The 12,072-nt window shown below is 50.8% G+C and overlaps 1 protein-coding gene across 1 annotated transcript; it reads right to left on the bottom strand.

Annotated features, from left to right (window-relative positions):
* Positions 1–5,186: 5,186 nt before the first annotated feature.
* Positions 5,187–6,068, bottom strand: IMP3 (IMP U3 small nucleolar ribonucleoprotein 3). The gene has a single exon (XM_041742572.1). It carries the CDS (start codon positions 6,016–6,018, stop codon positions 5,464–5,466), a length of 555 nt encoding a protein of 184 aa, XP_041598506.1. The 5' UTR covers positions 6,019–6,068; the 3' UTR covers positions 5,187–5,463.
* Positions 6,069–12,072: the final 6,004 nt, after the last annotated feature.

Below are 12,072 nucleotides of genomic sequence, written 5' to 3'. Positions count from 1 at the left end.
GAAAAGAACAGAGGCCCTACACATTAAAGCAAAATAGACTGAGATTGACAAAGAGGTACCCGCCCCAAATTCATGCACTGAGGTCCAGGGGAAAGGCTCATTCATACCCAGCTGAATAACTTCTCATATCACTGAACAAAGTAGATGGCATTTGGCCCAGGGTCTCATTTGGAGCCAGTCTGTGTTCCATGAGGGCCTGCTCTGCCTGGAACAGGGAGCAGTTCCCCAACTATCACCAGTGGCACCCCACCTTCACAACCTTGGCCACAGACACATACACCTGTGTCTGTCTTGAAGGCAGTTTGCTAGTTAAAGAAACCTAAACACATTTAAAAGAGGAATACCATAGCATTACCTTAAGTCACTTCCCACTTTAACAAAGTACCTATGAAATATACACACAGTGAAAATACTATGGTGCTGTAATCTAGCTAAATGCCAGCATGTGCAGAAAAACTGAAACAGGATTTTATAGGAATCTGAGATCAGCAAGTGTTGGAGAAGTGATAAGGAGTCACACCAACAGAATTTTTCTTTTGTATAATAAGCAAAATTCAAAGAGAACAGAAGAGGGAAGTTCCCCTTTCTCCCTCCAGGATTCAGTTTTATTGAAAGCGGAATGTGTGCATCCTCTAAAATTATCTGGGAAGTGGCCACAGGTGGGAGAGTCCCTCCTTAAAATGGAGGACCTTGAGAGCAGGAAGGTGGCCAACCATTTCCAAAAGAGGAGGCTCTCAGTAGGAGCCCAGAGTGTCACTCTGTCCCTGGCCAATTAACAGATATGTGTTTAATGCCTACTGTTGGTTAGATACTGAGCCAAGCACAAGAAATAGCAAAATGACCGGGATGGACCCAGGCCCCACCCGCCCTCCAGGGCCTTGAAGCCCATTTGTGTGGTAGGGAAAGTCAAGACATAGGTGCTGTAGGCAGGTGCAGACTAGTGTTAAGGAGCTCAGGTGGCTGGGTTGAGAGGGAGTAGGGTGGAGCTGCTGGGGCCAGTATTCAGAGAACTCTTCCCAGGAGGTGACAAATTTGAGGCAAGACTTGAATGATGAAAAGGAGCCAGCTGTGAGGACAGGGAGACTGCGTGTGTTTCCTAAGAGGCTTTGTGTGTTGGGGGGAGAAGGCGTGGAGGAGGAGGAGGCAGTAGGGAGATGGGGTCACGGAGGCTGGTGGGACACAGAAGCCTGTAGGCCACAGCCGGGAGTTTGGATTTTACCTGCATTGCAGATGGAGTTGTTTAAAGTTATGAGATAACAAAATTTGAGCTGAAAGAGCTCCTGCTGGCAGCTCAGTAGAGAACTGAAACATGAGTGGTGATCAGGAGACCAGTGAGTAGGGCTTGCACTACAGTTGTGGCAGGAAGGGCTGGCTTTGGAATATATCCAGAAGGAAAACTGGGAGGGCTTACTGTTCTGCAAGGGGGGGAGGAGGTCGCAGGAGTTGTACAGGTGTCAAGACTAGTTCCTAGCCAGGACCTTCCCCTTGAGGTTACTGGAACTCAAGGAGAATTGAAAAGGGAACAGCTCGGGACGCCTGGGGGGCTCAGTGGTTGAGTGTCTGCCTTCGGCCCAGGGCATGATCCTGGGATGGAGTCCCGCATCGAGCTCCCTGCATGGAGCCTGCTTCTCCCTCTGCCTCTGCCTCTGTCTCTCATGAATAAATAAAATCTTAAAAAAAAAAAAAAAAAAGAAAAGAAAAGAGGGCCTGTACCATCAAAGCCATCTTGACCGCTTGTGCTTCTCACTGCCCATCGGTAAGCGAGGGATTCTTCAGCTAGTTGTGGCAAGGAGGAGACTCTGACTTGAGAGGGTGGCAAAGTCGTTTATTAACAGGTGTCACATGAGCCAGGATGCAGAAACTGCAGGCACAGGAGACCCTAAAGGGTCAAACCTCTTCTCCCCCACTCCCACAAGGTCCCTAGGGTACGGCTCTGGGTGAGAGGAAGCATGTCAGAGTGGTTCAGGTCTTGTGTTCTGGGGCTGGATGGCTTAGATCCAAATGCAGACTCACCTACTCACTGGCTGTGTGGCCTATGTGAGTTATTTCACCTACATATGCCTCAGTTTCCCCCTCCACAGAATGTAGCTAATAATAGCACATACTGTCCAAGATGGCTATAGTTAAGTAACATGATCCAGGTAAGGTGATCAGGACAGTACCTGGCACAGAACACATCCTCAAAAATCTTGTTTTATTACTACTTAACTTCCTGTTTTAACCTTTCTCTTATTGATTTACTTATAAGTATGTCAACTTCTAATTAGGTGAGCCCAAGATGGTCTCTTCCCTGTAGATAAAACTGCTTGCCCAGGTCACATAGTCAGAATGTGATGGGCCATGATTTTAATCCTGGCCCCAGTGAGTCCACAGTTCCTGATCCTTAGCCCATGAGACGTTGCCTGCCATGTATTTTAGGGTGTGTGTGTGTGTGTGTGTGTGTGTGTGTCTCGTTTTGCTTCTTCTGATTTTTCAGCTGGTGAACTGAATGGGTGACTTGGCTCATCTTGCCAAGTCAAGTGTTGCCCTCCCAGCCCTGGATGGTGGTCAGGGGAGAGCTGTCCCCTGGAAACTTCCCTGGGGTCAGACAGTGGGGGCACATTCTCAGATTTGTCCTGAAGCTAGCCGGCTTTCATCTTGAGTCAGCACAGATCGCTGGGCCAGGCAAAGCACCTGTAATTTCTTCTCTGCCTCTTTTAAAATGTTGACTGTACTCTTTCACATCCTCTCCTCCAAATAAAAAACTTTCAGAGCAGAAACTAGAGGCCATCTGGTTCAGCCTCCTCCTATTAGAGTGGAGAGGGAGAGGGAGTGATGCCCAGTGCAGGAGGATATGCTCCAAGTCACAAGGCATCGGCAGAGCTAGGCCCCTGCCTCTTCCTGCCCATGCTTGCCTGTAGCCAATCCAGCCTTTGCCCCCTTAGTTGTTGGGAGATGATCTCACATTGTTGAGGTGCTCGCTTTATGCCAAGCTAGGCACAAGGCTCATGCTTCTCAAAATGTGATCAACAGCACCTCAGGCCCACTCCAGACTTGAGCCAGAAACTTGGAGGGCATCTTGTTACAATAATTTTTATTATCTATATTTAAAGATTTGAGAGAGAGAGAGGGATGCCTGCGTGGCTCAGTGGTTGAGCGCCTGCCTTCAGCCCAGGGCGTGATCCTGGAGTCCCGGGATCGAGTCCCACGTCGGGCTCCCTGCATGGAGCCTGCTTCTCCCTCTGCCTGTGTCTCTGCCTCTCTCTGTGTATCTCTCAAGAATAAATAAATAAACTCTTAAAAAAAAAACAGATTTGAGAGAGAAAGTGTGCCTGCATGTGCACCTGCATGCACGAGGCAGGGAAGGGGTAAAGGGGGAGAGAGAGAAGGAGAGTATCTTTTTAAGATGTCATTTATTTATTCATGAGACTCCAGGATCATGACCTGAGCTGAAGACAGATGCTCAACCACTGAGCCACCCAGGTGTCCTGACAGGCTTTTCTAAAGAACCTTGTATTTTACTCCCAAGTTCCTAAACCCAGTTTCCTTTTAAAGAGTTTTGAAGTTGTATCTGTTTGGGCTAAGTGCAGGCTCCCAACTACTCCAAAGAGCCAGTCTACCTGCCTTGCCCTGTGGGATCGGGTAGGAGCCAGAGGTGGCTTTTAGAACCCTAACCTCTCTGTGAGATCCCCAATCCTGGGAGCCCTGAGGATATTCCTCCCAAGGGCAACGACTATGCCCAGCCACCAGAGCTGAGGAGTAGGATTCTCTCACCTTCCACTTCTAAAGGAATGGCACTGAAATAAACCTGGTCTTTGGAGTCACATATGCCTGGACTTGAACCTCAATCTTGGGACAAAGTTCTTGTTTCATTTCCCAAACTGAAGACAGGGATACCACCACCTACCTTGCAAAGTTGTTAGGAAGATAAGATGGCAACCTAGCACAGGGAGGGTCTCAGTGAGCACTAAGCCTTGGAAGTTCAGAGCCTGTTCAAACCTTTAGGGACACCTGGGTGGCTCAGCAGTTAAAGTGCCCGCCTTCAGCCCAGGGTGTGGCCCTGGAGTCCTGGGATCAAGTCCCATATCGGGTTCCCAGCATGGAGCCTGCTTCTCCCTCTGCCTCTCTCATGAATGAATAAATAGAAAATCTTTAAAAAACAAACAAACAGGGATCCCTGGGTGGCACAGCGGTTTGGCGCCTGCCTTTGGCCCAGGGCGCGATCCTGGAGACCCGGGATCGAGTCCCACGTCGGGCTCCCGGTGCATGGAGCCTGCTTCTCCCTCTGCCTGTGTCTCTGCCTCTCTCTCTCTCTCTGTGTGACTATCATAAATAAATAAAAATTAAAAATAAAACAAAACAAACAAACACCTTTATACAGCACCTTGTTGGGGACCAATCCTATTGCTTGGTGCTGCTTCTCTGCTGATTTGGAAACTCAAAATCAGGGATTCTCTCTAAACCCCTACATGTGCCAACGTTGACAGCCTCTTAAAGGGAGCACGATGCCAGCTCCGCCAATTATTGGCTATGCAATCTCGGGGCAGTTTGACCCATCTCTGCCTCAGTTCCCTCATCTGAAAAGTAGAGGATAATTGGATTCCCCACTTCATAGCACATTGGGAGGATTAAACAGATTAATCCATGTAATGCACTTCCAACTGTGCCTGACACGCAGCAGACGCATTTGCTATTAACATCTCCAGTGTCCCCTTCCCTTATTTCTCTAGCAAATGCATAGGTCTTGGCACTCTATACTTAGTCTCCTCGTCTAAGTCTTGGGTAAAAAGAGGTAACCTCCCCCTTCTCCAGTTCCCCACCGCGAAGAACATGCTTCCAGGAACCTCCTGGTCCGCTTCTAACCGCTAGCTGGCCAAGCTACAGGGTGATTGTTTCCTTGGGCGAGCCAAGAGCAAACACTGCAGCCCTCTAATACGGTTACTTCCTGGGGCTGGAATATCAACAGGAAGTCCTGTGGGGAAGAGCTCGGCCAAGACAGTCATTCCGAGCAAGGGATTAGTGCCCTGATGAATCTGCCGCAACCTCCGCAGGCGCCCTCCCCACCCCCCACCCCCCACCCCGGTGGCCGGCCTCGCTCACGGGCAGGTCACTAACTCCGCTCTTCCCTACTGGGTTCTCGAGCCAAGGAGCCCAGATGTGAACCCAGATGTGAGCCCGTACGAGAAAGTCAGACAGACACAAAGGTGCACGCTCCGAGCGGCTGGCCCCTTTACTGGCATTGGACGGCCCCTCTCCGCGCGCGAGGGCGCATAGCGCACTAACCCATCCCCGCCCCCGCCCCGCATCTTCTGCAAACTCGAGCTCGAATTCTCCAGGGTCCGTGCGCAGCTTAACCCCGAACAAGAGCGAGTACTCGAATCAAAAGGGGTCGAGCAACGGGAAGGCGTCGGAGGGCGGTCGGCGTCCGGGGCCCCCGCGGCCCCGGGGAGAGCCCCGGGGAGCGCCCCGGGGAGGGACGGCGCGCTAGGCCTCCAGGTCGAAGTCGTCGCGCTCCTCGTTGTACTCCAGCACGTGGCGCCGGATCCGGGACGAGTCCACCCAGGTGACGAAGTCCTCCATGCTGCGCGTGACGAGGAAGGCGGGGTCGGTGACCACGTCGGGGCCCACGCGCACGTGGCCCTGCTCCACGAAGGCCACGGCGGCCTGGAGGTGCTGCGCCATGCGCAGCTTCAGCAGCACGGTGGGCAGGCGGCGGCGGCAGAAGGCCGAGGCGGTGACCGAGTCGCAGAGCGCGAGCGAGCCGCGCGTGGGCACCAGGCCGAGGGCGTACAGCTTGTCCAGCAGCGCGGCCGAGGCGCGCACGCGGAACGGGTCTCGCTCGGGGAGGTCGCGCAGACGCCGCGCCAGCTCGCGCACCGCCCGGCTCAGCTGGTTGTAGCGAGTGTAGTCCTCCCGCCGCTGCAGCCGGTACCGCCGCAGCACGCGCAGCTCGTGCAGGTTGTGGTCGGTGGCCTCCCAGTTCAGGAAGTCCACCTGCTTCAGCAGCTTCTGCTCGTGGAACTTCAGCTTCCGCACCATGATGGCGGCTCCCGGGGCCTCCAAAGCCGTCGCCTCGACGGCGCCGCCGAGCGCCCGCGCGACTTCCGCCCAGGCCGGCCCAATGAGAGGACGGCCTCGGGCACGCCCTCCGCCCCCATTGGTCAGGCCGGAGCCACGCCCCCCGCCAGCTACGTCACTAGGTCGCGTTGCTTCCCGCGTTGCCGGAAGTAGGGCCGAAGTGCTGGCGGTGGGGCGGCTGGCGCGGCAGCGGCCCGGGCAGGTGCTCTTCTTTTCGATCTTTTTTGTTTGTTTGTTTTAAACCCCCTCGTGGTGTTCAGTCACGAGGACTGTATCCCCCGTGCAGCAGTCGTTCAGTCCCACTCGGACTTATGCCTGTTAGAGTCTCCCAGGTGAGTCCGCTCCGGGAAGCTGAGGTCAGGCCGGGCGGAGACAGGTGACGGCTGTGCTGGTTCGGCGGGCTGCGCGGCGCTCCCGGTGCCACGGTCCTCCCGGTGGCCGCGATGCTCCCGGCGGCCGCGGTCCTCCCGGTGCTCCCGGTGGCCGCGGTGCTCCAGCTGCTCGGAGCTTCCCGGCGCCGCCCGGTCTAGGGGGGTCCGACGCTGGCGAGCCTGCAGGGAACCCCGACTGCCCGGCCGCTTCCTCGCCCTCACAGAGGCCTCCCCGAAAGCTGTATTAGCAGATGTGCCAGGTGACTCATCGAACCTAGCAGGTCCGAGACACCTGGATTCAAGTACACACCCCGAGCTCACTCGAATTAGCCCGACCGGGTGGACTTCTGGTCACCCGGCACCGAGCTGAATACATTCAACGCTCTTCGGCTCCTTCGGTCTGTAAGTCACATACACGAAACCGGTCTGTTTGCCTGGGCCTTTGACGCCACCTAGCTTCCTCGCTGGTCATTTTTAGTTTTGTACGGGGCTTTCATTGTCCTTTTAAGTACGACACTTACTATGTGGGAAACGATACACGTCAGTGTACGTTATACATGTTAAGGTACAAAGTATATGAGGATACTTAGGATCCCCACAGCCAGCTTAAGAAAAATGTCACCAGGACCACTTCCATCGACCTACTCCGGCCACTTCTCCAGCCAGAGGTAATGGTATCTATGTACCTGGATTTTTGTGTTCATTTTCCCCTTTTGCTTAAAAAGAAAAAAAAAGTTTTATCATTGCACATGCATCTCTAAATACGTTGAGAACCTTCTTATTTCAAACTGGAGCCAGTAGAGTGGCACAGAGCTTTTTGGAAATGCAGTATTTTAGGCCGATTCCTGACCCACAGAATGACAGCCACTGCTTAACAAGATTCCCCAGGTAATTTGTATACACGTATACACACCGATTTTGCAGATGTGGTTAAATTAAAGATTTTGAAATGGCGAGAATACGGACACCTGAGTGGGTTCAGCGGTTTAGCGCCGCCTTCAGCCCAGGGCATGATCCTGGAGACCCCGGATTGAGTCCCATGTCGGGCTCCCTCCTCTGCCTGTGTCTCTGCCTCTCTGTGTGTGTCTCTCATGAATAAATAAATAAAATATTTTTAAAAAAAGAAATGGTGAGAATATGCTCAGTTATCTGGGTGGGTCTCATATTGTCATAAGTGTCCTTATAAGTGAAAGAGGGAGGCAGAGGAATCAGAGGAGATAGATGATGAAAGCAGAAATCTGAATATGTGAGAGGGAGCTTTGAAGATGACGGGGAGCCCAAAGCAGAGGAGTGTGGGCAGCCTCTAGTAGCTGGAAAAGGCAAGGAAACAAATTTTTCCCTTAAAGCCTCCAGAACATAGTCTTGAGATCCAGTTTGGATTTCTATAAAACAATAAACCCGTGTTGCTTTAAGCCACCCAAGTTTCTGGTAATTTGTTACAGCAGCAATAGAAAACTAATACAATTTCCTCTTTTTTCCTAATTGATTTGAAGATGTTCTTTATGTATTATGGATATTAATCCTTAACCAGTTATATATAGAACAAATATCTTCTCCCAGCTTGTGCTGCATCCCCACCCTTCATAGTCCCCCCAGCCTCACTCCATCCTCAGCCTTTGCTCAGCATGTCTGCAGTAGGACTCTTGGTTAACTTCCTTCTCCCCAGACAATAAACAGTAAAAACTAAACCATATGTGTTAGCAAGTGATAAATATTATGAAACAAAACTGAGTAGGATATAGGAGAGCTTAGGCTGATGAAGGGCTGTAGTTTTACATAGGGCATGTCAGGGTAGGTTTTATTAAGAAGGTGATATTTTATAGGGATTTGTAGATATCTAGGGGGAGAGTATTTCTGAAAGAGACACAGTCTACAAATGCCTTAAGACAGGAATGTGGGGCAGCCCAGGTGGCTCAGCGGTTTAGCGCTGCCGTCAGCCCAGGGCGTGATCCTGGAGTCCCGGGATCCAGTCTCACGTCGGGCTCCCTGCATGGAGCCTGCTCCTCCCTCTGCCTGTGTCTCTGTCTCTCTCTGTGTCTCATGAATAAATAAATCTTAAAAAAAAAAAAAAAAAAGACAGGAATGTGCCCAACATATCAGAAGAGTAACAGAGCCATCTTGGTTGGAGCAGTGGGCTAGGAGGGGAGGAAAGGGGATTCTGATGACAGAAATTCATAGACCTTTGAGTAATTAAGGACTTTGGTTTTTATGTTTGTGAGATGAAGATACTGAATGGTTTTGAGCAGAGGATTGACATCTAACTTACGTTTTTTTGTTGCTTTTTAAAGATTTTTTATTCATTCATGGGAGACACAGAGGCAGAGACACAGGCAGAGGGAGAGGCAGGCTCCCCGAAATGAGCCCGATGTAGGACTTGATCCTGGATCCTGGAATCACACCCTGAGCCGAAGGCAGATGCTCAACGGCTGAGCCATCCAGGCGTCCCATAACTTATGTTTTAAATAGATCACTCTGACTGCCATGTTGAGAATAGACTGTCAGGAGGCAGGGGTGGAAGCATATCATTAGGAAGCTGTTGCAGTGATCTGGGTGAGAAAGACAGTAGCTGGGACCAGGAGAGAAGAATCTTTTTTTTTTTTTTTTATGATTTTGTTTATTTATTCATGAGAGGCACAGAAAGAGGCAGAGATGTAGACAGAGGGAGAAGCAGACTCCCTCTGGGGAGCCCGATGCAGGACTCGATCCTAGGACCCGGGGATCATGACCTGAACCAAAGGCAGACACTCAACCACTGAGCCACCCAGGTGCTCCACAGTAGCAAGAATCTGATGTGAGAGGAGTCCCACAAATGATGAGAGTCAAGGATGGCTCCAGTTTTTGGCCTGAGCAAGTGGTAGAAACTTCTCATCACTCAAGTAGGGAAGGCTGCCAAGTAGAACAGGTTTGGGGGGGGCAGTATCTGGTATTGCTTGGGACATCTTGGGTTGGAGGTGTCTATTAGACATCCTAGGGGAGATGTCAAAGAGAAAGCCATTTGAGCGTGGAATTCTAGATAAAGGCCTAGGCTGGAGATTAAAATAAAAAATTGAGTTGTTATTGGTAGAGAGATGGTATGTCAAGCCATGAGTCTGGGTGGGGTCATCAAAATAGTGAATATGTTAAGTGGACAAGTGGACCACTTTCTGTAGTCTATAGTGTTACAAATTATTGGAGAGAGGAAGATGAACTAATGAGGTAGAGAGGAAACCAGGAGAGTATGGTTTCCCCAGTGGAAGTGAAGAAAGTGTATCCAGGGGGAAGGAGTCCTCAACCTGGTCATATGGTACTAAGAGGTTGAGTAAGAGGGGAACTGAGAATAACCATTAGGTCATTAATGACTTTGACCTTGATAATAATAGTTTCAGTTGGGCAGCCCAGGTGGCTCAGTGGTTTCATGCTGCCTTCAGCCCAGGGCATGATCTTGGAGTCCCAGGATCGAGTCCCATGTCGGGCTCCCTGCATGGAGCCTGCTTCTCCCTCTGCCTGTGTCTCTGTCTCTGTCTCTCTCATGAATAAAGAAATAAAATCTAAAAAAAAAAAAATAGTTTCAGTGGAGTGTGAGGGTGAAAGACTGGCTTGAGGGGCTTAAGAGAAAGGAAAGAAATTTCAGGCAGCTAGTATAGATGGCTATTTTGAGGAATTTTGCTCATGCATGCAAAGAAATGGGGCAGTAGTTGGTGGGGGGAACTAGAGTGGAGAATCTATTTTTTAAAGATGTGGGTTGACTCTTTCCTCAGTACCCACAGCTTGTTGGATGCCATTCCAGTCTATTCTACTTCCATAAACTCCCATATTTACTTCTCTCCAGCCAGTACCCTGTACTGTCTCAGGCTCTCATCATCTCATGTGCATGTATTGCATTGTACCCATTTTGCCACCAGTGGGGTCAGACGGGAAGCCACTGGCTGCAGCTCTCCCTTGTTTACTCTTTTCTTAAAGGAGGAAAGTTGGGCACTTGGATGGAGAATGGATGCTGTTTGCAGAGCATGAGTCAGGGCCCAGGCAGGAAAGAGAGAACACACTCCAATTAGAATAATGTAAGGAAAAAAAAAAAAATGTAAGGAGAATTGAATAAAGAGACTTTGTCCTAAGGGAACGGGCAGGGTATAGGGAAACCACAAAGATTAGTGCTGTTTCCTGAGACTAGCAACTTGGGGGCTGTGTTACCCCTAGACTTGAAGAGGGTCACTGGAAGGGAGGGAATGGAAGATGCTGGTACTGGGTGGAAATGTCTGAGAGGCTCAAGAGAATTTTCCCCAAGAACCTGGAAATAAGTATGGCTCCTAAGAGTTAGAAAAACCCACCCAGAACAGATGTGGGAGAAAGCTCAAGATGGTTGGTCTGTGAATGTGTGGCTGAGGTGTTCGGGAGCCAACTAAAGGCCATCAGGGTGGTGGCTGGACTGGGATCCTGGCTGGGTGAGCAGAAGTCCTATCGATTGTATTAAGGGAGCTAATAAAGGTAAAATGTGTACAACAGTGTGTGGCACTAACATCGCAGTTGCTGTTAGGCTCAGCTTGGGGAGAGGCTATGTGAATGAGGAGAGATCACAGAGAAGGGGTGTCCCAAAAGTAGCTGGGGGAGACCTACTCCAGCTCTGGTTGGAGGAGGAGGAGGACGATGACCCAAATGCTTAGAATCAGGGCTGGCCCTGTCGTGGAGGATGAGATCTCAGTGTTTCTTGGCTGAAAGACTTGTTACACCATCTCCTCATCCTCTCATGGGGTTTGGCGGGGGGGGGGGGGGGGGGGGACTGAGTGGGGAAAATTTGAGAGGAAGACAAACCATGACAGACTCCTAACTCTAGGAAACAAAGGGTTGCAGAAGAGGGGGTAGGTGGGGGAATGGGGTAACTGGGTGACGGGCATTAAGGAGGGCACACAACAAGATGAGCACTGGGGTCCACTGAGCTAACCTGGTAACTGGGCTTCCTAAGGGGTGGCCCAGCCTGCCATGATCCGTTGGTGCAAAAATTCAGGTCTGCCTGACAGTCGCATTTCTGTGTGCAATTGAATACCTGGCCTGGTAACTACCCCACCACGGTGAGCATTCGGTAACGTATGTGATTGTCCGATCCCTGTGTTGAACACCTGACACTAATATAATATTGTATGTCAACTACAATTACAAATAAAGCTTTAAAACCTGGCCTTCTGGGGTTTGTACCTAAGCCTTTATTCAGGTCACATGTCAGCCCTGCAGAGGGAGTTGGATCTACTGGCTGTGCCAGTGAAATTGGGTTTTGGAGCCTTATACCCCTCCCAACAGCCGAAGGCGCTCATGTTTAGCAGCTCCCCCTTGCGCCAGCTAATCCGCAACAAGTAGGAAAAGTCAGAATGAGGAGGAAGGAAGTTCTAGCTAGAACAAGGCTCCAGGGCATGGCTTGGAAGAGGAGTAGGGGCTAAAGCCTCGGTCTCACCTCAGGCACCTCCTCTTCCAGGAAGCCTTCCTTGGTCCTTGCTCCACCCAGGCTGGAATAGGTGCCCTCCCAGGCACATTTCGTGGCACTGGTCCCGCTGAGTAGGGAGTTACCTGCCTACCTCTCCTGACTTCTGGAAGGGTAGGGATGACATCTTACTTATCTTTGTAGCCCAGGGGGCCTGATAGAGAATGATAACTCTGTGAACGCTCCCTTGAGTGCACG

Source organism: Vulpes lagopus, chromosome 2 (assembly GCF_018345385.1).
Source record: "Vulpes lagopus strain Blue_001 chromosome 2, ASM1834538v1, whole genome shotgun sequence".
In the NCBI taxonomy this organism is placed as follows: Eukaryota; Metazoa; Chordata; class Mammalia; order Carnivora; family Canidae; genus Vulpes; species Vulpes lagopus.
Note: the sequence above shows the minus strand (reverse complement) of the source record. Positions and strands in the feature narration are given on the sequence as shown.